Source organism: Meleagris gallopavo, chromosome 2, assembly GCF_905368555.1.
Source record: "Meleagris gallopavo chromosome 2, MGAL_WU_HG_1.1, whole genome shotgun sequence".
Classification (NCBI taxonomy): domain Eukaryota; kingdom Metazoa; phylum Chordata; class Aves; order Galliformes; family Phasianidae; genus Meleagris; species Meleagris gallopavo.
The window spans coordinates 19,340,264-19,366,149 of NC_139405.1; the positions used below are offsets into that span (position 1 = coordinate 19,340,264).

At 44.8% G+C, this 25,886-nt stretch overlaps 1 protein-coding gene across 5 annotated transcripts in view; it reads left to right on the plus strand.

Moving 5' to 3' along the window:
• The first annotated feature begins 1,376 nt into the window (after positions 1–1,376).
• Positions 1,377–25,886, plus strand: part of ESRRG (estrogen related receptor gamma) — a 382,004-nt gene continuing 357,494 nt past the window's right edge. For 2 of the 5 annotated variants that reach the window (XM_085219237.1, XM_085219232.1), the window contains exon 1: positions 1,377–1,875. Coding sequence is in view for 1 of the 5 variants with exons in the window: in XM_085219232.1 (XP_085075358.1) it covers positions 1,874–1,875 (2 nt within the window). In the remaining 4 variants the exon portion in view is untranslated. Of the gene's footprint in view, positions 1,876–19,837; positions 20,056–25,886 lie in introns of those variants that run through there. The other 3 variants (XM_085219236.1, XM_085219233.1, XM_010706702.4) reach the window with 3 other exon arrangements.

Sequence of the window (25,886 nt, forward strand, 5' to 3'; positions counted from 1 at the left end):
GAAAGTTCCTCTTGCTTCTTACTGTTAACTAGCAGCTACACAGCAAAATCATTAGAGAGATAATCAAATGTGGGTCTCTTTTTGAAGCGTCCTGCAAAATAGCCCCAAAATGTGATGCAGTAATTTGATTTTTTTTTTTCCTTTGGCACTACATGTTCTGGCGGTGCCTTTCCCCTATTTCCCACCCCATGTATATTAAACAGAGAGAGAACATCTCTCCATTGTAGGCGATGACCCGAGATTTTGCTGGAATATCTCGTTTCTCGGTGTAAAATTGCAAAGTGGGTCTCTCTCTAAAATTCTCTATATTGGTTTTTATAATTACCTCGTGGTCCAAACTTTTCACAGCCTATTAAAAAAGGGGGGTAAAGAAGAGAAAGTAAGAGAGAAAAAGACGACAGAAAGCCCTCCGTGCTATCCCCAGGATTCACCCTTTCCTCGGGAGCACCCACTGCAAAGCAGCGGGGCCCCGCGCAGTTCTCCCATTGCAGCGCGATGCTGCTCGGATCGGGATTATCTTTGTGATTTCTTTCTTTTCGCCTTCGTAGGCTACAGAAGGTGAATAATGAAATCTCCTCGCTAATAGTTTATGAGCCATGAGATTGGAAACGTGCGCGGACAGAGCAGGGCGTCGGGCAGAGGGGAACGCAGGGCAGCAGGGCTCGGGTTGCGGCAGCCACCGGGACCGGCAGCGGGTATTGCGAGGCCGGGCCGGGCCGTCAGTGGCACCGCCCCGCGGCCGCTCCGCTCGCTGCCGCCGGGAGTGGGGAGCGCGGCGCGTCCCGGAGCTGCGGGAGGCGCAGGGCTGTGTTCCCCGGGACAGGACGGCGGGTCAGCGCGGGCAGGGAAGAAAACCTCGGTGCCGCGGTTGGATCTCTGTCTCCTGGCACGCAAACCCTCCGTAGGCAGGGAGCGGTCAGCGAGAGGGGAGACCCAAAACTGCCGATACTCAGCCAGAATATGGGGAGAGGGCTGAGCGCAGCCTTCCCCGAGGAACCCTGCCCGACGGCTGCCCCGGCAAGGCCGGGCACCCCGTGCCTCTGATCTCGGCCGGAGGAGCACTACGCCCGCTTCTACCCCGCAGTGTGACTCTGTGAGGGCTGAGGGGAACCCCAGGCGAAGCGCTTTCGGGGTATTGCCCAAAGCTGCGGACAAACACTTTTCCCCTTTCCCTTCCTCCTTCCCGAAGTATCCCTCAAATAACTCCGGTCTGATTTGGTTTTTCCTATTCCCCCTCTTGCTTTCCAAGTCAAGAAAGCCACCTGCCCGCCTTATCCGCGTCCATCCGGGATAGTGTGGGCCCCCCTCTTCGTCCTGCAAAAAATAAAATTAAAAAAAAAAAAAAAAAGAAAGAAAGAAACACCCCCAAACCCTCCTTATTTCCAGTTCAGAGTTAAAGTCGGCGTTAATCCGGGTAAGTTCCTGCCCCCGATTTGAAGGAGGGAGGGTGTAACGTATTGGCTGTGGGGAGAAAACAGAAAGCAGAGCCCCAAATAAACAAACAAACAAAAATCTCGCGTACAATCGCAGTGAACTCAAATTCCTCTCTGCACACCCACAACTTTCGCTCTGGCCGCTGCCTGGGGGGGTTTAATCTCGCAAAGAGAAAGGGGGGCTCCCTGCGCAAAATTACGCCTTCTCCTCTCATTTGTTCGCTGATTCCATCAAAAAGTTCGCTATTTATAGGCTACACACCCGAACGTGGAGCGATACAAACCCTCCCGCGTTGTTCCCCTCGCAGAGCGGCCGGTCCTGGAGCATCTGCTCGGGGTTGTGCGTGCGCGAGAGGCAGCGGAGAGCGCTCCACCAGAACGGGCCGAGAGGAGCTCCAGCTGCGAGACTCATTAATTGCCGCGAGCCGCTCCGCACAGCCATGTGAGTACCGCGCAGCCAGCACCTTTCGCACAGATGGGCAGCGATCACGCACAGACACTTTCTGTCTTTTTTTTTTTTTTTCTTCCTCCCTCCCCTTCCTTATTTTTTTTTTTTATTCCCGTCTTGTCTCCCTCCCACCTTTTTTTTTTTTCTTTTTCTTTTTTTTCCTTTTTTTTTTTTTTTCTTTTTAGTTAGAGTTCGCACGGCTCCTTCCTCCCTGCAAGGAGGAATGGAACGTGGGCGAACGCGGGGGAGAAATGCGCTCGGGCAGAGGAAGGAAGGAAGGAGCGGAGGAGGAGGGAGGGGAGGGGGTCGCGCTGTCCCCCGAGCCGGCGGGGAGCTGGGGATGGGAGAGAATGCGGCTCAGAGCCCTCCCTCCTCCTTCCCGGAGCGCTCAGCTCGGCCCCCCAGACAATTCCCGTGGTAGCCGCGCGGGTAACGATCTGTATTCATCAAAACCCATCCGGGGGAATTAGAAGAGAGAGAGAGAAAAAAAAAAGAGCGGGCTACAAGGACGTGGGGGCGATGGCTGCGCGCTATCTGCGCGCCTCGAGCGATGCTCCTTCCCCTCTCCCTGCGCTCACCCCATGCGCAGCGCCCGGTCGTTTCGTGGGGACAAAACCCCCGCGTCCTGTAGGAGGGACGGTGGTTCTTAGAGCGGGGAGGCGCGGTGCTGCTGGCTCCCTCACAGGGCTCCAATGGCACGCCGTTGGGTTAGCGTAGCATTAAATTAACAGGGCCGGGGTTATCCGGGGCATTATACAGCGTGCCCGGGCTGTAACCTCCGCTCATTCATACACAAAGAAGAGGGAGAGACGGAGTTGCGCCTGAGAATCCAAAGAGCGCGGTGAGTGTCGGTGTTTGCTCCTCTCCCTCACGTGCCTGGGAACAAAGTTCAAGGCTCCCGGCGTGGTCTGGGTGTTGGCACCCGATCGCTCGCCCTAAAGGCTGCGAAGGGACCGTGCGGGCAGCTCCCGCACGGCGCGGCGGGGAGAGAGCGCTGAGTGGGGAGAACGGAGCGCAGGGAAAGTGCCTCCGCTCCGGGGCTCTTTATAGGTGGCGGTAAAGGCTCCTTTTCAATACGGAGCCGTGTAAAGAAGCATCAGGAGACGGCTGAGGGATTGATCTGAGGGGCTGGGCTGAACTCGCACAGCCACGGCTGCAGGGAGAGGAGAGGATCCGCGCTCCGCTGAGCCCGGGTTTGCTCACAATTCAGCTCCCAAGCGCAGGTACAGCGCGCAGGAGCGTCTTTTCCCTTTTCTTTCAGCCGCGCACGTAATAGAGCGCACCCGCAGGGCTGAAAGTGGGCCAGGGCTACACGGTAGGTATCAAATCACACAAAGCAGAGGAAATAAATCCTGTTTAAAATACATCAGTTGAAATAGGAGGGAGAGCTTGGGTTTTTATTATTATTATTATTATTTTTCCTCTTTTAAACAAAGGTACATGTTAGAACAAGCTAGGAGCACTTTGTACCTGACGGTATCCCCCGCGCCCATTGGAAACAAGGCAAGGAGCTCGCTCTTCCTTTGCATCTTTTAAACTCTGTGTTAATTAGAATTGCTAGAATAGGACGCCCCGGTAGAAGAGGTTTTCAAGTACCCACCTATACCTCTGCTGCGAGCACAACTGCTAAATTGCTTGAAACACCAAAATCCGCCCCACCCTCAGCTTGTTTTGGCACCTACTCAACCTTTCCCCCCGAAATTGCAATCGCGTCTTGAAAGGAACCCCATTAAGGGGAAAAGAGAAACCCCAAACCCCCGGCAGCGGTGCGATGAATGGGCTCGGCGAGCCCGGCGCTGCCCTGCGCATCGGAAAGACGGTTGGACAGAGCGTCCTGAAAACTAATTCCCTTTTTTTCCTCCCCCCTTTCTTTTTATTTTTTTGAAGTTCCAAACTGGGTGTATCCCAACCCTTCCCTCTTTAATTTCTTTGATTAAATCATAACAAAGGCTCGTCAGCTTCTCGCGTTTCCTCACATGCAGCCATACGCGAAACTTTTCACATGAAAGCGAAGTAATTGGCTGCAGCTCACCGAGGGCACGGGCTGCCACGAGTCCTGCTCCCGTCCCCTCGGCAGATTTCACGCGAAAGCGTCGCAGCTGCACCTCGTGCTCCTAAGTGGCGACCCTCAGGCTTTCAGCTCGGGCTCGTTCCCCACGCAGCGCCTTTCTCTCACTGTGAGGTCAGGAGAGGGGCACGGCGGCTCTTCCCGTGCGGGTCGTGGGGCTCCGCGTGAGCCCAGCCGCTTTCACACCCCGGTATCCACATCCGTGGTGGTTCTGTGCTTTTCCCTGATTAAGGACTAGATTAATTTCTCCTTCAGGAAAGAGAGGCTCCGTTAGCTCACCTCTATCTTACGTGAGAAAGAAAAACAACCTCTTAAAGTGTTTGGAAATGCTGTCCCGAAAAAGTCTGTAACTCCCGTCCTATCCTGACTGCCCAACCGAACCGTACCGTGCCCCGCCGCTTGGCTGAACTCGCTTTCCAACAGCAGTGTGGCTTCTGCAACGACCAGGTTACAGTGGAAAAAAATAATAATTAAAAAAAAAAAGGATTAAAACACTCTGGTGAAAGCACAGGGACCTCGTAGCAACAGGTAACAGGATACCTGCCACTTTCAGGGGAGTTTCACGGGGGGGATCACTGTCGGTATAGGTGTGTAGGGGAAATAGGGACAGCCAAAAAACGGCGCTTGGTGACGTTTCAGCTAGAGTTTAAAGCAGCGCTGAGGCGGGCGGGACACCTGCAGCAGAGCAGCGAGGACGTTTTTACTTTTCTTCCTGATCGCTTCTCCCCTGGTGGCGTCCCGCGATGCTCAGCTGGTGCTGGGACTTCCAGCGTTTTAGGGGAGCAGAGACAGCTCTAGCAGAGTTATTTCCCGAGAGCACCACTGGTCGGGCCCGAAGCAGAACCCGAGCGAGCCCACGCATGCTGCGGAGGGGGTTCACGCCCTGGTCAGGGGCCCCCGACGTATGCCCCGGGGTGGAGGCAGGTGAAGAGGGGTCAGCTCGAGCCCTCCCTTTCCCTCCCGGCTGGGCTCTTTATTCTTTGACCCTTTGTTTTTCCGTTCCTCGGCTTTGTACGAAGTTTCTGGGAGAATGGGAGGCGCGGGTGAAAGTTACTGAAAGCACCGGAATTAAATCGTCAGAGCCCCGAGAGCAGGCACGGCTCCCTCCCGGCGCTCCTCCCGTCCCCGAACCGTGTCGTTTTGTGTCACTTGGCCTCGGGATCGGCGTGCGGAGCCGGGAGCGGGCCGCGCCGGCAGCGATGCCGGGGCGGGAGGAGCCGCGGAGGCTCCATGGGGTGCGGCGCCCCGCTCCGGGCCGGGCACCCCTTCGGCGCCGCGGGGAGCTGCCGGCCTTGCGGCGGGCGCCTGTCCGCGCTGCCCTTTGTGGCGCGAAAGGGCAAAGACAGTCGGTAGACGCACTGTAATGAGATGAGGCGGGAGGTCACAGGGATGAAGGATTTCTGAACGTTGGATTTTACGGGACGTGTATTCGTTTGAGTTGCGCAAGCCGGGAGGCATTCGGCCTAATCGCCGTCTTTTCAACGTTCTTCCTGTTTGCTTGACGGGACTGTGGCAAAATGTCACAAGTTAAACAAGTTGTCATTTAGCTTCAGAGAGGATGAAAAACCCTCACAGAGCAGCATAAAGGACAGCCTTAGCATCGCTACCGGGAGATCATATAGTATCATTTGGTGCTGGTGATACAAGGAAAAGGAACAACTCTTCATTTAGTAATGAATGATGTACGTTATCCTATCTTTACCAATAGCAGTGAAATGTTTGAGAACTACGCTTATTCTCCCTTTCTTAAGAAATCACCCATAACTTTGCAAATAGGAATTACTCACCCCCTTGCTCCTTTTATGTGAAAACAGAGAAACACTTCATTTGGGTGCATTTGGTTTTAGAAAAGCAGACAAGAAGTGAAGTTTTCAGATGGTGTGCTGGACTAGGTCACAACAGGTTGCTGATAGCGCCAGGTTTGTGTCCTGTCAGTGGCAGACTTCTCTATAGTGCTGCTGTGCTCCTGTTTTTGTAGCCAGTGACATAATAGAGGAACGTAAAGCTCTGGAATTCATTGAAAGATGCTTGAGTGCAGTTCTCATATTTTGTTTTGTCACCAAGAGATGCCTGTAAATGTTTATACCAGCATAATGTATATTTTCTATTTTTACATATGTAGAGATCCTACAAAACCTTATTTTTATAGGAGAGCATTTCCACAGGACGCCTGTATTGAATAAAAGGCCAAAACTGTTTATGGTAATGAGCCAAATTTCCAAAATCTATATAATTTTTTTTTTTGTAACAGCAGACAAAACATGTTGAGAAATGAGGTGAGAAAAGGTTAAGTAGTGTAAATAATTTTTTTAGATCTGGATTTTCTAATGTGCATATGCTAGTAGGGATCATACCATCCTTCTGACAGATGTTAAACCTCAGGATCAATTCTTTAATGAAATAGCTTTTTATCTGAGGTAGTGTGTGATTTTTCCAGCCTTGTTTTTTCCTAATACTAAGAGGATATGGACCCAGCAAAAAGTCAGGCAACCCTGCACCTGGGAAATCTGCCTATAGGTATTTCAAGCTGGAAACTTGAATCCAGAAGCTGCCCTTGAAAACTTTGACCTTTCTCATTCCGGGCCATGGTTCACAGCTGAATATAACGATCAGTCACTAGCAAAGTAGAAAAGACACAGACATCATATCAGATGCTTTGATGATAGCTCAATTTTCTAGCTGAGTGTGTCTTCACGCAGAAGTCGGCTAGTTTATTGCTTAAATCCAGAGGCTGGCCACATTACTCATTATTCTGTTTATATCCCAATGCTCATAATGTGTTGTTGCAATATCCAGGTAAAGCGTTCGGTGCCATTTACAACAAGGAATCTGCCTTGAGCAATACTATAATCACTAATAGCTAACATTACCAAGAGGATCAGTTTCTGGAAATGAACATGAGTTAACAAAGGTACATCTGTAATTTTGTTCAGAACTAAACAGAACTAGACGTCTAAGGGAGAGAATATAAATTTGATCAGAAGAAGTGGATCTTACAGAATGCTGTGTTTAAGCAATAGCACTTGCTTCTACCTCCTGGTAGCGAGGATTATTAGGGGGCCACTGCTGATCCCCTGGGCTGTTGTTTGAACAGAGGAGTTCTGCAGTGTGAGAAAAATGAATTCTTCTGACTCAGAAGAATCTGCTGATGGAAGGGTGGGGTTACATTTATTTTGTGTTGATTAACTTTCCCTTTTTTTTTTTTTGTTTAATACTTTTTACTGATACACATGTATTTTAACAGATGAAGAATTTATAGATATTTAAAAAAAAAAAAAAAAAAAAAAACAGCAATACTCTGCTGAATCTCTTGGGAACTTTGCCATCAAATATAACTTCCCAAACATCAGGCCAGATTTTAGAAGGAAAATCAAAACATATAAACATATTTGGGGATTTTGTTTGTCTTGCTTTTTTAGAGCAGGAAACGAAGCTACTGAGTTGTGGTTGTTCAGTACACTATTGAGTCTTTGAAAGAGATGTCAGGCTAGACCTTTTGCCTCACAATTTTTATCACCTTTGCCTGTCAATAAATACTTGGGACAAATGAGGGGGAAAGTACATTGCTTTCCTTTTTACTTCACTTGCACCTGTTATTGTATATGATATCAGAACAGCGCTGAGGAAACAGCATATGGCAGAAAACAAGGATAAGGAGGAAGTGTAAAATAAACACTCTTTTAAAGCAGTTACTTCTAGGTGTAGGTGTGAATGTATACTGGTTTATTTAAACAGTTCTTAGATGGAAGAGCCATAAGTTGACAAGAAAGGTAAAACAACATGTCATAGGCATTTAGCAGATGATGGCATGCTAACTTTATCAAAACGCATAGCAGCAGTCCCCTTGACATCCCCTCAGAAAATTAGTTCTTAACTGAAAGGAAAGGAGAGCATTTAATTATATGCGTTATTTTGAGAGTGGAAGTTTGCAACTTTAATATTTTCTTCTCTTTTACTAGTTTATCTCTCGTTCCAAAATTAAAAGATTTTTTCCCTTTTAAATGGCCAAGTTTTACTTTGTTTTTGTTTCTTTGGCTGAGTATATAATGATAGAGGCTACAGAATCATGCAAATCTCAAGTTTTCAACTATTACAAGGGCCTTCAGTGCTAACTGCATGTGTAGCATTACCAGTAGCCATGGTAAACAAGAGCAGATATTGCCTAAGATTCAGAAGCTCTATAATTACCAATTTAGAATATATATATTTTTTACTGTTTAATTTCTGCATAGATCTGGAGCTCTTTTCATCATGCAGGTATAGAAGAATGCTTAGCAGCTCAACTGAATAGACCTGTTTGCAACAAATACTTCTGGTAATTATGTATTTCTACCTAAGAACTTAATGTTTCAAAGTGTGTCTGATTTTTAATAATTAGAGTAGGAATAATAACCTTAGAAATGATTTCATCATATTTATATTTTAAAAGAAGTCTCATTCAAAGCACAAAAATAAGTATTTTCTTAGCGAATCATGACCTTAAGATGGGAATAACAGACATAAATTCCTTTTCTGAAAATACTTGCAAGAATAGTAATATGCCTGTGCATATTTTTTCAGCATGAACATCAGTAATGTACAAATAATGGTTTTATCTTTGAGCACAGAGGGGAGAAAAGATAACTCATTGTAAGTTCGCTTTAAGTAACTGATTAAGGTTAAAGGCTCATTTTTGTTTCCACTGCAGTTGATAGGAAAATTCTCGTGACTTTGAATAGCTTCCTCTTACTATTTGGACTGCAGAAATGCTCAGAATTCCTAGCTGGAAATATGTAAAAATAACACCACCTCTCTGTAGGAATCTATGGTTACAGGCCTTAATTTTTCATGTATTTCTATTTAGTGCTTTTTATTTTTGACATCTTGTAGTAAGAAGCTTTCCTTCACCCCTTGTCCTCCTTTCTCCGTCTCCTCTCTGCTGTCATGGAAATCACTGTCATGTTCACAAGTGGGATATTTGGTGTTTAATGCTTAATTGTTTCAAGTAGAGGATGACAATAATTTCTTTATTATTATTATTATTTTTAAAGCCTGCATAGAATACAAAACATTATATTGCTGCCTTTATGGGGAAGTTACCAGTGAAATGTCACAACGTTTAACTCCCATTAATGATGACCGATAAAATGGATGGGGAAGTTACACATTTTCTTTCAGTTAGATAAACGTTCAAGTAGAGGAAAACAAAACTGAACCAGGCAATTCCTCACATTCACTTATCAGTCTGTTTCCTAAACAAATTATATGATTATTTAGAACTTTTAACTTTTGTATTTTCTGTATTCAAGAAAAGAGTGAGGCATCTAAAATTTGTTTAAGATGTAATATAAAAAATATAAAACTCTACACAAGGAACAAAAATAGAGCAGAATTCTGAATTATAAATTAGGAAATCTTGTTACTTTTTCATGTATGGATGTTTCCTGAGTAATCTTCTTCTTAACACTGTTCTATTCAACTTGACAATTTGAAAAATGCTGAAAAGGATATGTATTTTAGTAGCATACTGTGTAATCACTCCTCAGTGTTTGCAAGATACCTGGCGCTGCATGTCATGTCTTTTCATCACTAGAAGGTGTTAAGGACTAGGAGGATAAAATATTTTATAGACAGCAAAAAATAGTGTAATCCAGTGATGGTCACCACTGACACGTGGAAATGAAAATATTTTGCAGCTACATGTGTACATATAGTATTGCTTCTGGTTGTGTATTCAGGGAAAAAATTGAAGCATATGGAGCTTATATTTCTAACTTGGGTGATATTCAGCTCAGAGGGTGAATTTTTTTTTTTTTTTTTTTTTTTTTTAATATTCCTAGGCTGAAATAACATCTATCTAAAGGAATAAATGACATAGGAATGTCTCACAGCTAGGGAAAATGTTACTCAGAGTGACAATTTTGCTTTAAAGGAAGTGCCACGCAAGAGAGGGATTCTATGGGTCTTAATTTGTCTGTCTTGGTAGAATGAAGAAATTATTAAAATGGTAGCATTCCTTCCTTTTTAAGTACAATTCAGTTTCTGTGGGGAAGAATCACCAATCATTTTCCTGTGCAAGTGACAATGACCACAGACAATTGCTGACCGAATTATTTCTCAGTTCATTCATCCATTCTGTAGCAAATAAGTTGTCCTCAATTTATTAGAATTCTTTTAGAGAAAAACATACAATAGATAAAATCTTTAAATCTTCTTTTTTTTCAGTTTTGATTTTTGCTTCGTGCTCTGCATTCTGGATCTACTGCAACTATGCTCAATTCTTATGAATGGCTTATTTTGGCATTATGGTTTGAAAAATTTTGATGAAACAAACATGAAACATCTGTGAGTGATTATAATACTGACATTTAAAGAGTAAATTTCATCTGTATTTTCACACATGTGAACTGAGGGACAGAGGAGAAGAGCCCAAGATCCTGAAGGTATGTGAGTGATTGATGTGAGACTACAAAGCAGGTAGCATAGAACTGCTACATCTATGCAGTCTCATCAAGCCCACACATCTTATGATGCCTTCACAACTTGATAAAACTGATTCCAACTGTCTCCTCAAGAGTTTTGTGACCCTCCTTTGCTTAGGGGCAACATTTTGTTCTTTAAATGTCTATAAAGCTTGTACCTGTATGAGAGTGAGAAGACCCACTTTCTTCCCAGAACCCCAAAAATTCCTTGAATGCTATTCTTGTATTTCTGTGCATAACAGCAGAAATACCTAAAATCGTAAGGAATTCCTCTGGCATAGCAATTCATTGTGCTGAGGCCATAGGGAGCAAAACCAGCATCTGACGTTGTTCATTCTCTGCAGCAGTGTGCAGCTGAGAGAGAAAAAACTGAAATGTAGTGGAAAAATAGTGAAGAGTCACTTTCATTGGACTTGCACTGAAAGAGCTGTTTCAAGAAGAAATGTGTACAAGTGGAATAGGAGAAACAACCTGCTTCTGGAATCTGCTCTGGGTGGCATATAGAAATAATGCAGAAATGTGTTCTACTACCAGTAAAGGTAGGAATGTAGAGCTAAGTAGTCTAAGTAGTGGAAATTGATACAATAGTAAACACCAATCTCTTTTTAAGAGTCATTATTCTTACAAAAGAGGTTTCAGGCAGATCAATGAAATTCTCAGGATGGCTCCAGAAGGACTTGGATGAGGTGTTCATGAGCTAGTGGCTCTATTTTTTAACAGTTTCGGTAGCAAAACATTATGGTGCAGTCTCCATAGCAGTAAAATTGCTCTAATGTGATGAGTTGTACTGTAGTATACAATCATACAAAAAAAAAAAAAAAAAAAAAAAAAAAAGCCATACAAAAATTTTGAAATGACTGAATAGAGAAAATAAAGAGCAAAACGCTCAGTCACTTATACAGAGAGTCACTGACAAAAAGCTGGTTTGATATCACAGTCACTAATACCAGTCTTCCTGAGATTTCTTCTAAATTAAAGTGAGAAGGTGCTTCAGGCCAGGAGAGCTTCACAAAATGCCTGATAAAGATATTTTATGCAGTGTTTGAACTGTGCTGGGTGCATGGGCATAAACAGATCCCATACAGTGCTGAAAGTGAACAGTTTGTTCACTTTGCCTCACCAAAGTGCTGCAGTAGGCTCTCATTCACAGAAAGCAGCTGGTGATACAGAGGTGTCTGCAAGGGAGGCAGTTCCCAAAGTGAGTTGCTCTGTGCTTTGCCTTGCATAAGCCTTTCCCAGTGCTTAGGCAGTGCCAGGTGGACACATCTGCCCTTTAGACTTGTGTTTCTTTCCCCTTCTATGTGACCAGAGCTGCAACCTGAGCAGAGGGGTGAATGGGGACGGACTGATCCTTTTTCTGGCCTGTTGGAGGCTGTGATTGTCTAGATCAAAAGTGAAAAGACAATTCTCTTCAGTGAGTCCCCTTATTTCAGTAGAAGTGTTTGCAACTCTGCCACCGAACTGCTGAGCAACTTAAAGGCTGATGCTATTTAGAAAATTAATTCTTTTTTAATTTAATTATCTACAAGGAGATATCTACGAAAACAAAAATAAAAATAAACCCTATTGGTTTTCATATATTTTAGGGAGTTTAAGCAATACATGCCATCTTAGATACAAGGTTTATAAAGCTTGATAAACCTCAGTTGTAAGCTATTAATGAACTGTGTTTTAGTAATGCAATGTAGTATCATAGCTAGAAAAGAAATAAACAGCTTACCTTCTTGGCAGAATTATCAGCCTGGGTGGAGGAAAACCCTCTGTAGCTGCCTTTGTTACCATCATTGCTACGCTTTCTCCCCAGGATATCCCGTTCACTACACTCCCTTAGCAAGGTTTCTCGTAGGGCTTTGGATGCAGGAACTTCATCTGGTTAAATGCTTTATACAGCACCTAACCAACTTATCTTCTTACCCTGAACAGTGCTACTGTGCTATAAGTACCAAATGAGAACAGGGCTTTAGTAGCATTAATCTGGTGCACTCATCTGCAATTTTGTAGGAATTGCTCTGTGTTGGCAATAGGCAGCTCAGTTGGACTCTCTCATTGTGCCTTTTACGGCATGACCTGATGGTTTTGGACTTATTTCTACAAAATTTGGACAGCCGTGATTCCTGCTTACATCAGCAGGAGAAGAGAGCATGTGGCTCCTGGCAGTAATTTCTGCACTGCCCAGAAATTAGCTTCAAGAGCCTCCAAATTGTCATTAAAATTTGATTGTTTCCCTTCACATGTACACATCCGCCCATGGAAAATCACCTATTGTGTCGCTTCTGCCCCTCTCCCTGGAGTGTTACCAGGAGGTGAGCTATGACGGGGATGGGAAGGTTGCAGCCCTAATGGGGTCCAAAAGTACAGAGGCAAGAAAATGAGCTCAGCTTCCTGTCCCAAAGTTAAGTGGTAATTTCTGTGGTTCTGATGCTGAAATACACAGCAACACGAGTGTAGGATTTCATTGCTAAGGTTTACATGCTTGTTCTGCTTCTCTGCTTCTGTCTCAGCTACCATGTAAGTATTTATTACATTTTATTTTATTACTTTGTTGCCTTATGGTATGGCCACTACTTCATGAAACAAAATGTAACTTCTCTCCCCTTCCCTTCCCTCCCCTCCCCTCTTTTTTTTTTTTTTTTAATTAAAAGTTGCAAATGAGGTCCCTATTTGGTATATGCTGGTATGCCTCCACTGACTTCAGTAGAGCTCTGTCAGCTTTCTCCAGCTGTATGCTTGGTTTGTAGTGTGGCTCTGACCAGCTAATTACTTCAACATAAGATGGTATTTATGCGTAGTCAGTAATAGAATTTAAGGTTCTGACTGGGGTTAAGCAGTTAAGTGTAAATCAGTGCATTAGTCTGTAGAATATGATCTTTTCCTGCTATTCTTACCATTTTCTATCATATACAACAAAATTAAAACTGGTGTCCTCCCCTTCCCACTAGCCTCTATGCTGGCTGCTAGAGGCCTGCAGGTGTAAAACAAAGGATGTGTTCAGTATCAGCACATTTCACTTATGTCCCTAGAAATGAGCATCTTCAATGTTCCAAATGAGCTAAATTACAGGGGAACAATTCCAGCTAGCATTCCAGGCCTGTGAGGGCATCCCAGGAGCCTGTGGTCTGACAGGCTTTGTAATGCTGAACCACGCCGAGAAAGGCCTCCCTATGCATTGCGTATACCATTTTCTACCCACATCATTGAAAGTAAGGCATTTTCTGTGTGCCTGAGGAGGTACTTGGGCATTCTGAAAAGCCAGAAAACTTGCTGAACTCTTAAGGCTAAGTTCTGAAAATGGGCTGCTAGCAGGGTGTAGATGGCGCTGGGGTCCTTCAGATGAAAATTATTAAAGATTCATTATTGACTTATTCATCTTCCAACTTAACACGCAAGGTGCCTCCCATATATGAAGCCCTATAATCTCAGGGAAATTTAGTTCATACAGTGTTGGGTTTCCATAATGGAGTGTCAGAGATGCTTTCTTCTTGATTGCGGTAGAATCAGTCCCTCTGTCTTCATATAAAAAATAGCAGTTAGGGAAAACAAATTCAGGGATGAAGGGTTTCATGTTCCCTCTTCTTCCAGTCTGTAAACTATTCCTCGCATAGGCATCTTCTGCCCTTCCTTTCGAAACTCCACCATTAGCTTTTAAGCTTATTCAAGCCAAAGCAGAGGAGCAGCGGGAAGCACGACTGCAGCCTCCTGCGAGAACACCGTATTACATGGGGTAATCCTGGGTATCTGGCTTCCAGTCCTTCTGTAGCACTCATATGTTAAGAATAAAATATGTTAATGGACTTTTGAGAATTCCTGAGGAATGTTCTGGATCACAGATAGAGTCTATCTGCCATTAAACATAATATCTTCTTGGCAGTCATTCTTCCTCTGCAGCCCTTGCCTTCAAGATCTATCTGGAGAGGCATTTTAGAAATCTTGTAATGAGACCTCGTATACAGAGGGATCACACTCACTACAGACTATCCCACCGTGCACTTAGTATCTTGTATGTACTTTGCACACACTGCATATGGAAGGGCTCAAACTCCATTTTTACTTTAAATAATTGTGTTAGCAGTTGCACAGTGTTTGTGCTTTCACAAAATGCAGTTTGTCACTAATATTTAAAAGAGCAGAACTGAGACATGGTTCTGGCCTTGGTTCAGATGAAGTTAGCCCTGCAGTGCAGCTTGTCTGTCGAGAGCATCAAGGAAGCCACTGAACATTGTAGAATTTCTCTGCTGCATATATGTAGTATCAGTACTTGCAGATGGCAGCTGGGCAGCTTTTATCTACATCAAGCAAGCCAAACCTTGACTTCTTTGCCACCTTCTTTATGCAGTTAGTTCAAATTCCTCCAATACTTGGCCCAAGTCTTGTTAGAAGCCAGGCTGCAGAAGTCAGGTGAGCTTTTTTTTTCTGCGAGGACTTGGATCTGACGTTAATTAGGTAGGGACCTCACCCTGATTCTGATCTCTGATAAAATCACTTTTCAGTATTGCATTATTGCTAGTGTGTGAACCAAACGTCTACACTCATACTTACGTTAAGCCAAACAGAAGTTCTTTTTTTCTGACTTGTAAGTATGTTATGTTTAACAGACATGAGTAACCCATGTGGGATATCTTTCACACAGAGTAAAACCAATGTAAATTCACATGACTCAGGGATTTGTTTCAGTGCTTGTGTATAAACTCTCATTAGAAATGATTATGCTTGAAGATCAAAAGGAAAGTACACTCGCTTGTATTAATGTTTAATGCATAATTCACATTGTTAGAACAAAAACCAAAACAGTCAGTGGTTGTTATGACAAATATTAAACATCAGCGCTACTAACCAATTCCCAGAGAGGATCCTTCATTTCTCTGCACTAGCCATGTGCTGAGGTTTCCTCTTTTTTCTCTTGTGTTGTTTTCTCCAAGACCTCTCAATTTCACAGACCTGTTCCTTGCTGGATCAGCAGTCCCCCGTCCCAGCAGGAGCAGGGCAGATCCTGGACACCCTCTCACTGCAGGTGGCTTTTTAGAGTGCTCCTAGTGGCAGCAGTGTAAAGCAATCTAATCCAGCTGTTGACATGATAATGATTTTAGACATGTTCCTGCATGGTCCCCAAGCCCTCCTTGCCTTCAATCTCAGTCCACTTTCAGCCTTACTATCAAGACTAGGCCCATGGCTTATGTTACACTACAACAGGATTCAAGAGCTTGTTTTTTTATCACGTTTATCTGTGTTTTTATCTTCTTCGTTCAATGCTTACTTTCTCATCAGAAAGCTTTGTACTTAAATAAGCAGACTTAGCATGAAGGAGACATACGTGAAATCCATTCCCTGTATCCTTCAGCCAAGACCCAGCACAGCAGAGTAAAGCCATGCTCATAATCACAACTGGAGCTTAAGAATGAGAACTGTTGAAAGCATGGTTGACTGTTACATGGGATAGCAGAGTGACTTCATCTTACACATAGGAAGATCCTTGGGTTCCTCTGCCTTTTACAAAAAGTAAGGCTTTTTCTTCATATTTTTATAGCTTTTATTGGCTTTATTATTATTTGGCTTCCCATGTCCATGTTTAAAGGTTAGTAATTTGTACCATCTAGCTTTTATATTCATGTTTCTCTTTAAAATTTATTTGGTTTACTACCTGAGCTTATATCTGTTTTTTTCCCCTTCTTTCCCCTCTCTTCCTCCCCCCTTTTTTTTGAGGTTAAAGTTTGTAATTCAGGTCAGAGTCACCTCTGTGCAGGGAGGTGTGTGGTACAGAATGAGACAGAATAATGTTTGAAGATCTTTCTTCTTGGCACAAAGCTGGAAAAAAAAAAAATTCCTTTCTCATTATCATTTCAGTAACTTTCCTATGAACCAGCAGTGATACAACACAGCTGATTCTGAGCCCTCCTGCATCTGTTCAGAGCAGAGTAATTGCCTGAGACTACAGTAGGCTTTTCCTGATTCAGGTCTCTATATGCAAATGAAGAAATAGCTCCCTGTTCCTAAGGTACCTCCTGGAAACCCCATTGTTTTGCAAGCCATCTTGTGCTGAGAGGTTTCTCATGCAGGAACTAGTGCTGTTGAATTATAACGGGTGCTTCATGCAGACACTACTGCTTTGAGCACTATGTAGTCAAAGGACAAGCAGATCACGGGGGTTCAAGAGGACATAGACCTTTGGCTTTTGTTTTCCTTTTGTTAACAGCCTACTCAAAATATTTACAATTTAGAACCTGATATTTTCTGCAGTAGAGAGCCAACTGTCTGCTTCAACACAGCTGAGAATGTACTCAGGCTATATGTTGTGTAAATTGTTTATTTATCTTGTGGAGTGCACATGGAAGCACTGTCCTTGAATTGATCATAAGCACATGGCTTTTGTACAGTTTCTCCTAAGAAAGAAAAACCTGTAATGAATTAAATATGCCTCACAAGGAAAGAAGTAGGTCAAATGTTGGGCTAAATTAACTTTACGTTATACAGAAAGGCTAGTGTGTTGTTTTCAGGTGTGCGATTTTGGACTTGTCTACACACAAAATTATTCCAAAACAATTATTAGCTACACTGCAGTAATTACTCTTAACCAAAACCATATGTAGTCAAATATCATGCCAGCATAAGAGTTCATTTTTTTGAATTCTCCTAATCCACTTTAGAAGTGGATTAAGTGAAACCAGGAAGAAGCTCTGTCATTCCAGAATGAACGAGCCACCTGCACATGATTCTGTTCTACATCCATCCACTACCTCATTCCAGCACAATTTTCCTGGGTTGAGTGGCTCTTAAGATATATCTACATAGCAAATGAATGTGTGATTATAGACATACCAGCCTGTCCTTTACTCTCGCTGGTATGAGTAACAGCAGTAATGAAAGATGGTGGCAAAGACCTCAGTGCAGGCCATTAGCTGGGACCTACACAAAGGAATCCTTCTGGTCATGAGCAACCTCTGCTGCAACTCATCTCATCATGTCCTTGCTTTAGATACAGCTCACATCCCCATGCTAATGCTGGGATGGGAATATCTCCCTGCACCTCCAGTGCATACGTGCACCAAATACTGCGTATGTGATAGGTCTGTGCAGCTGAACTAAGTGGAAAACTGGGCGACGAACTTCAGAAGTTAATCACATGAAGGAGACGCATGGCTCATGCGTTTTTAATATACGCACCTTTGACAGCCAAATGAAGTGTTGGCTCTGTGGCTGCATAGGCCAAATTAAATACGCTGTAGACAAGCACAACTGTGTTGATTTCACTAAGGCTGAATTGGCTCCATAGGCAAGTTCATGCTTATTTGACTAATACTTGTTTTGTTGCCTATCTGCTCACTTCTTTTAATGAACTTAATGCATTTCAGTATTCCTTTCAATGCATTCCAAAACCAGCAATTTGATTAACTAATTCCCTTTTAAAAGCATAACAATCACAACTAAAATCTCTCTCTTAGGAGATGTATGGAATAACTGCGCAGAGCATCTTGGGTAGCTATGCCATAACTTACATCTCTTTAAAGAAACTCCCCACATCAATCAGAAGAACCTCACTGAAAAATAAATGGCAAAATACAGACAACGATTAAGCTGCACAAAGTGCTTTTTAAATCTACCAAAACCAATGTATCAGTAATGTACCCTGTGCTCTCCAGTGCACTGTTGAGACGATATACTTAAGACAAATAAAAACTTAGTCTAAATGCCGCTCAAAGCAATTCTGAAACAGAAACACTATGCAAATTTTTCTTTATAGACAAGACAGAAAGCACTTCGAGTAGCTTGTGTTAAAAATAAAAAGTACATTTTCAGTTTCATTCTCCTTAAAGTAGTGCTTGGACTTGACTGTATTCTGAGGACTTACTTTTCCCCCCAGTTAAAGAGCAAAGACTTTTTCCACCAAAATAAGGCACTGTTCCAGAGTACCAAATACAGCAGCAGCACAGGTACATGCTAGACTCTCCCTGGCTTCATCTTCTTAAAAAACTGGAACAGCAAAACCTGATTAATAACAATATTAAGCAAAGACAATGTTCTCTTTTGTTGTATTTAAATAAGGAAAATGAAAGCATTAATGCTAATATTGAAGCTGCAACAATAATTTAGTTTCAGCCCTGTGCTGCTTCAGCTTTTCAGCTTCTCTGTGAACTGTCGCACTAGCTACATGTACATGGTGAGCTGTTGTCAGAACAGGCAGTAGAAATGCAGTGTGGGATGGGGACACTTGACTTTGGGCCTTACTGAGCGCTTTGGTCAGTGTGCAGGTGCTGTGGTGAGTTTGAGATATTAAAAGTGTATGTGTGCAATGACCTATCTTTGGCTGAAAGGACACAGCAGTCCGTGCCACCATGGATACCTGGAAGCGAGGCGTAGCACTGGAAATAACTTTGTGCAGGAAGAAATGCACGCAACTAAAAGGTCTCTGCCCCCATGTATACTTACAGTGAGGGTCTTGGGTTAGCGGGCATGGTGGTGATGGGTTGGTGGTTGGTCTAGATCTTAATGGCCTTTTCCAATCTCAACGATTCTATGGTCTTCCTTTTAGGAGCACAAATGCCAAGGAAAGCAAGCCAAGCCCAGTGCCAACTCCTACCCCTGCTCACAACAACACCCAGCCTGGTGGCTGCAGGCCTTGTCACCACATGCTGGTCACCCACCATCCAGGCTGGCCCAGCACCTGCCAGCCTCCACACAACAGCCTAGTGGCCCACGGGCAGCCCGTATGGGCCTGCATTCCCCATGTCCCTTGCATTCCCTCACGATACGGGGTGCCTTTTCCCCCGGTCCCGTTCCCTGCAGGGACATGGCGGGGCCCTGCTCTGCGCGTGGTGTGCTGTCCCATCCGCCGCATCCGGGTGGCACCCCCCTCCCAGCCCCCCCCGCCTGTTTCCGTGATTTTTTTTCTTTCTTTCTTTCTTTCTTTCTTTCTTTTTTTTTTTTTTTTCCTTTTTGCGTGTGCTTCCCTTCTCCAGGTGGGACCCGGCGGTGACCAGCGCGGCTCGCCCGGCGCCCAGCGTCAACCTGAAGGTAAAATGAAAGACAAAAAGATGAACGCATGCCTGCTCCCCCGCGCCCGCCACCATCGCGGCCGGCAGCCCCCGCCGCGCGCCGGATTTCCTGTTTCGGCTTTTTTTCCCCCCTTCGTTTCGCTTAAAAACGCATGCAGAGAAACGCGCACGTACCCGGTACCGAGCCCAGGGGAAAAAAAATAAAATAAAATACATAACCCGGCCGCTTCCCCCTGCCGCTGCCAAGTTATCATTGAGAAAACAGACAGGCGGCGTGACGTCCCGGGTCAGGCCGAGTGCGGACCGGCGCTACCAAGGCGGCAGGGAGGCCCGGGGCCGCCGCCGGGGCCGGGGCCGCGGGGCCGGGGCCGCCGCCGCCCTCCTTCCGCCGCCCCCGCGCCCGCGGGGGCCGAGCCCGCCGCCGCCACCGCCCCCCGCGCCCCTCGCCCCGCAGCAGCGGCGCCGCTCGGCCTGCGCCCGCCGGCGGCTCCCCCCTCTCCGACGGAGGTCGGGGGAGCCCGGGGAAAGGAGGCGTGCGTAAAGATTTTGCAATGTCCCTGCATGGTGTTGTAGACTTTCCTAGCAAAGAAACCGGCTTCGGCTTCTTTAAAATCCCCGACGACTCACCTGACTAGCCGGCCTGCGGCTCCGCGCTGACCAGGTAACGCGGGGCCCCCTCTCCACCCGCTGACATTGCGGCGGGGCGGGGGCGGCGCGGAGGCGAGCCGCGGCCAACCTCCCCCCCCTCCTCCGCCCCCAGCCCCGCACACTCACTCGCCGTCCCCCGGCCCGCCCGGTCATCGGCAATTAGCGAGGAGGGTGAGGGGGGTGCGATATTTTTCTTTTTCTTTCCGCTAACCCCGCAGTTCTGCCCTCCCCCCTTCACAGGGTCAGGAGTGCCGGGGAAGTGACGGAGGCATAGTGAGAGTTCGGGGTCCCGGGGTGACTGTTACTTTAACACGGGGGGTCTTTCCCCTCAGGAAAGCTCCGTCCCGAAGCCGAGCGGGAGCCGCCGGGCCTGGCTGGACCCCGCCAGGCTGAAGTGGGGGGAGGGACGCAAGGGCACACGTGCGGGTAGAGAGCGGGGGGGAGGGACGCCGTTGCGTGCCCCGGACCTGGGGCTGCGTTGTGAGGGGGGGAAAAGCGGTGCCGGGCAGCGTTCGGAGCGTCCGTGGAGTTCAGGCGCTTTGGGTTGCGCGTGGGAGGCGGCTGCGATGGGGGAGGCGGTGGGAAGGAGCCGAGTGCGAGTGAAGGTGAACGGCACAGGGCAGGCGGCCCGGCTCCCCGCTCCTCTCTGTTGCTCGAGGTGACCCCGAGTCTCAAAGTGCCGTTGTGGCCGCCGGATGGAGCTGGGGGAGGTGAGAACCCGAACGCCCTTTGCCTGAAGGCACTGAAGTTTTAAGCATGTAGCAGCAGCCCTGTCTGAGATACAGTGTAAAACTTATCTGATACATGTTTCCCCCTGTTCTCGAGCACAGAATGTTCCCGTGCCGCACACGTTGCATGCGGCCGCGGTGAGGACGGGAGCACTTTGCGGTATAACCTACATTAGCTTATAGATGGTGCGCTGAGCGTGTGCCTGGGCTGAGCGTGGAGAAGTGCCCCGTAGGGCCGTGTCCCCGCTGCTGGGGGGCACCGAGGTGACCCTGGGGCCGGGGGGCCCTGCAGGCTGCTCGTGCTCCTCTCCAGGACCTTTCAGTTCAGATGTGCCGGGGGCAGGAGAAAGCAAACATGGCATTCAGCATGCTCATTATCAAAATAAGGCAAACAAATCGATTGCATTAATGGTATCACAGTCATCCCATGCCATTTTATTATTATTATTATTATTATTATTATTATTATTATTATATTGTTTCCTCCAGAAATTAAAAGGTTACTGCTGGAGTGCCGTGTTCCTATCTCAAACCCAGCACCACTTATTACTGCAACGGTATTTCAATATTAAGTGATCTTGGAGATGATTTCATCTTTCATTTTGAATCCTGAATTTGAATCAGCATTAGAATGTCAGGGCTGTGAGATAAGGTGGGACGAACTAAGTAGACAGCTGAAGGGCTGCGCTGAAGGTGTTGCGGGAAGGAGATCTGGGGCCGTTCACAGTAACCTTGTTTACAGGGACGATTCAATTGCAACCTGAATTTCAGCACGAGGCTGCCTGGACTAATGCCTGTGCGCTTGCAGCTGATCACGAGTGTCTTTTGCACTCTAAACCTTTGCTCTCCCCACATTATGCACTTGCAAAAACTTTTCTGGAAGATTATTATAATTTTCCAAGATGAAAATTCAGATGTTTTCCTGAAAGGATCACCGCTCTTTGAGTTGCTGTGCATTAGCAACAAAGTATTCATGAGGTCTGATTTTTTTTTTTTTTAATTTATTTTTTTCGTCGCTGTTATGTCGGGATCAGTAGTCACAGTGCACCTTTTAACTTTACGTCTACGGCTTTGATTAATTATATTTAAGTCTCGGAGGTTTTGAGTGTATTTTACAGCCCGTGAAGCCAGTTCGAGTCAGACTGTGAAAAGATGCACATTGTACTGAGGAACAGCCCTGTAGTGGTCTGCTCCGTTTTTGTTTTCTTTTCTTAAAGCTGTTCCAGGAAAATCACGTGCAAGGAGAGAGTGGGTGCTAAATGCCAGCAGCCGCATTAATGAAGAAAAAATGCTGTTGAAATACTTTGGAATAATAAATAGGATATGTAATGGTCAACCACAAGATAAAAATTTTACACAGTGTTTTTATGGCTCTAAATTGGCTGCGTTGTAAACCAAGCTTACTACTCTATTAAGTCATCATACTTTTCAATTATTTAAGATTTCTAGCCGAGCTATCTAATATCGTCTTCATTGTGCGTATCAGAAAATTATTTATATGGCTGTAATTCCTTGTTAGTCTGTGAAGGCTGTGTTGGAGATGGGGGTTTAATTTTGGCTTATCAGGACAAATATTACAAAGCACGCACATGGCAAAATGATATGGAAATAGTCCCAGTCCTGTGGAACGGGGATAGTTACAGCACTGAAATGTACCTAATACAATTTGAGATCCACTCACTAAGAAACCTTGACAGTATCTGCCTTCCAGGTACTGTGCATTTGGAAATACTATATCTCCATTTAAATGCAGATCTTCGGTTTTCTCCAGGGGGCAGTTGGCAAATCTTTCGATTGAACCACCAGTACTAGAAAAACTAACTGCAGATTTACTCATGAACAAGAGGCTCTTTCAAGTCTGCCTGTTTGAAATAATGCTTTTAAAATTTCCCAATATTGCAGTTTTAGATTGATTTTTAAATGCCTTTTCAGAAGTCGCACAAAAGGAATGTTGTCTTCACTCCAAGTAGTTCAGTGTTTGCACACTTATTTAGCAATCTTAAGAGAGATAGCATTACAAGCCAGTTCTTTGTTTTTGCATTGGTATTGTGTATGCTTGTGAGTTTTGTCAAATGGACAGAGCAGTCTTGCTTTGATTTTGACCTAGATTCCTCTGGATTCTTCCTATACGGCCAGTACCTGCTTATTTCCTGCTGTGAAAATAGGAGAACAACTGTTGATGCTATCTAGCTGGGGCTGTTTGGGCACATCCTGTAAACTCCCCTCCTCCTTGAAGACCTCACTACTAATGGGTATGGTAGTGCTGTATTTAAGGGGGTGCATGCGAGTATTTTCTCTCGTGAGTTTTCAATCCCTGAGGGTTTGATTCAAAGAAAGACAGAAAAAAATGGGCGTAGTGAGTGAATTTATTTCTCTTCCCATATTGGGCATGTGCATTTTGCACTCTTGTGCTGATGATCAGAGCCAAGCTCTATTTGAAATGAGTCTCAAATCCGTCTTATCCCATATTTGCTCTAAACTGGGTACCAGTAGGAGTCACCCCTGCTTGGAGGGGTATGTCCCACCCAGCCTGGGTCCCAAGCTGTTTGCAGTGCAACCTAGCCCTGGGATGTAGGGAATGGGAGCTGTCTCTTGGGATGAAGGCAGCACAAGGACCTGGTGCAGGAAGGCAAAAAGTCCTGACATTTTCTGAGTCAGGCACTCCTGCCTGCTCAGATGGGAAAACCACCCCATCAAGGGAACAATGCTGCCTTCGCCCCCTGTGCTGGGTTGTGGAGTTGAAACCCTTATTGTACATTCCTGTTGATGGCACAAAGCCTATTCTCTCCAATACCCACGGTAAATGCTCTCTTCAACCTTTTCATGGAGTTCAGATAGGTCTGGAGAGTCAAATCTTATGTGCGCCAGCTTTGACAGCAGAGGTGCTATTCAGCTTTGTTGATGTTGCTAGCAGCACTTGCAGATCTGTGTTCCTAGTGGAAGCTTCAGTGGGATGGACTTCTTAAAGGAATGTTCTGCATATTGTGGTTGAAGGGAAAGCCAAGCCTGACACTTTAGCTTACTGCCTGTTTCATTCTGTTGAAATCAATTGGATTTCTTCATGCGAGTGCTTCACATGTGTGTGCCTGTGTTTGCGTGCTGATCGGTGGGGATATTCCTGTGCTGAAAACCTTGTCCTGAGTCAAGTCTGGGCACGCATGCTACTGTATGTGCATATACAGGCTGAGCAGGCCCATCCTTTGTAACAAGATTTCTGCTTTTAATATGTGAATAAGATCTCTTATTGTAACTCAGCCATTAGGGGAAAGGGAAATGGAACTTTTCTCAAACAGCTTTTCTGTTGGGGAATCTAGTGGCAGTTGCTTTGAAGCATGTGTAATTGATTATCATACATTTATTTTAAAAAGGAGACATAACAAGGAATCGAACATGATGTTTTGGAATATATCTTCTCCCCACAATGTTCTTGAGGGAAATGTAAGGTTGCAGGCATCATTTCATGCCCTGTATGTTTTTGAACATAAATCAAAGAAATTGTTGGAGAGTTATAGATGTTCATAGCAACTGTAGCTATAATAAACACATGCAGTATATATTTTCCAAGCTATTTTGTATGGGTGAAAGGCTGAAGCTGGCGTTTTGTATGAACAATTCAACTTAATCACTGAAAATTTATTTCCTAGTTAGCGTGGATTACCAGCCTAGCATGAAGCTGTACACCTTGGCTTAAGCGCATCTGTGACGGAAGCCTTGGTTAAAATTGGGAAAGGATTTAAATTGTGATCTAGACACCTTGAATGAATTATTCCGAATGTCACATTTATTGTGATGCCTCTGTGGCAATATTTACATCTATGTTATTGTTTATATTGGTTTCAAAATATGCTGATTACTTTAGGGAGCAAATAAAAGACAAGAATGTTATGGAAAACAAATGGATATACAATAACTTTAATTGTACACATAGTCATATTTTGTTCTATAGTAAATAGAACAGGAAGGAGAATCCTGACTGATCAGGTGTTGCAGAGCTGCAAGCGAGAGCAACACTAAGCTTAAGCATGCAAGTTTCTTGGCAACTGCGTTTGGTTTTGTTTGAAATTCTTCATAGATGAAAAGGGACAAAACGCTATGGTGGAAGGATTTCATGAGAAGAGTGAGTAGACTTGATGAGTGAGGATGAGGAAGGTTTCCCTTATGCTGATAAAGATCCAAATGCATTAAAATGTTAAAAAGAAAATACAGTAGTCATGGTTAATGTCTATATGGACTGACTGGGGATGCATGCAGAAATTAGGCAGGTCTGGAGGAACTGAGTTTCTTCTATTCAACAAAAATTCTGAATGGAAAAAAAAAAAAAAAAAAAAAAGGAAGATTTCTACAAAAAACTTGGGGATTAGCTAAAAGGTCTGACTTTCAAAGTTGTCATCATGTTTCTGCTGGAATTCTGTTTCACCGTGGTTACTTTCGGCAATTCTTTCATTACAATACCCAGGCATCCCTTTTTAAAAGATCAAGATGATAACTCATTACTTGACTTCTGGAAAGGAGGCTTTAAAATATGCAGCAAACATCCCGAAAGTCCTACTAAAACTGAGATTTCACACCATTTTTAGTTGTTAGTAGTGTTAGTCTTAAATGACTGGCTGTTGATGATGCCTTTGAATTGTAAGATCTGCATGAATTAAATGAGAGCTTTGTAAATTGTTACAGCTGATGGACGAAGGGATGGCATAGCATGGCCCAGCCCTCCTTTGGCACCAGCAGTTTGGGTGTCACAGGCAGTGGGGTTAGTTTCCCAGAGCCTGGACATAGATGGAGTCGGGATGGAGTCGTACACTTTCTGACATTCTGTAGGCTCAGGACTAGCTTCCCTTCATTTCTCTCCTAACTCTTTTTCCTGTGCCCTGAAAACTCAATGAGAAAATCAGGAAGGGGCAAATAAGGGAAGGCAGAATGTGCCAGGCTGAGGGATAGTTGGCAAGGTTGGGAGAAGGGTTTTGCTTTTCGTGTCCTGTGTTGGGATCAGTGTATACTTGTCCAAAAAAGAGTTGAAGGACAAGTGTCCCAGATACAGAGTTACATGACTGTGAGAGATATGACATAACCGTGTAGGAGATGGAAAGAGAAATGGAGTCTATTTTCCTGGTGGGCA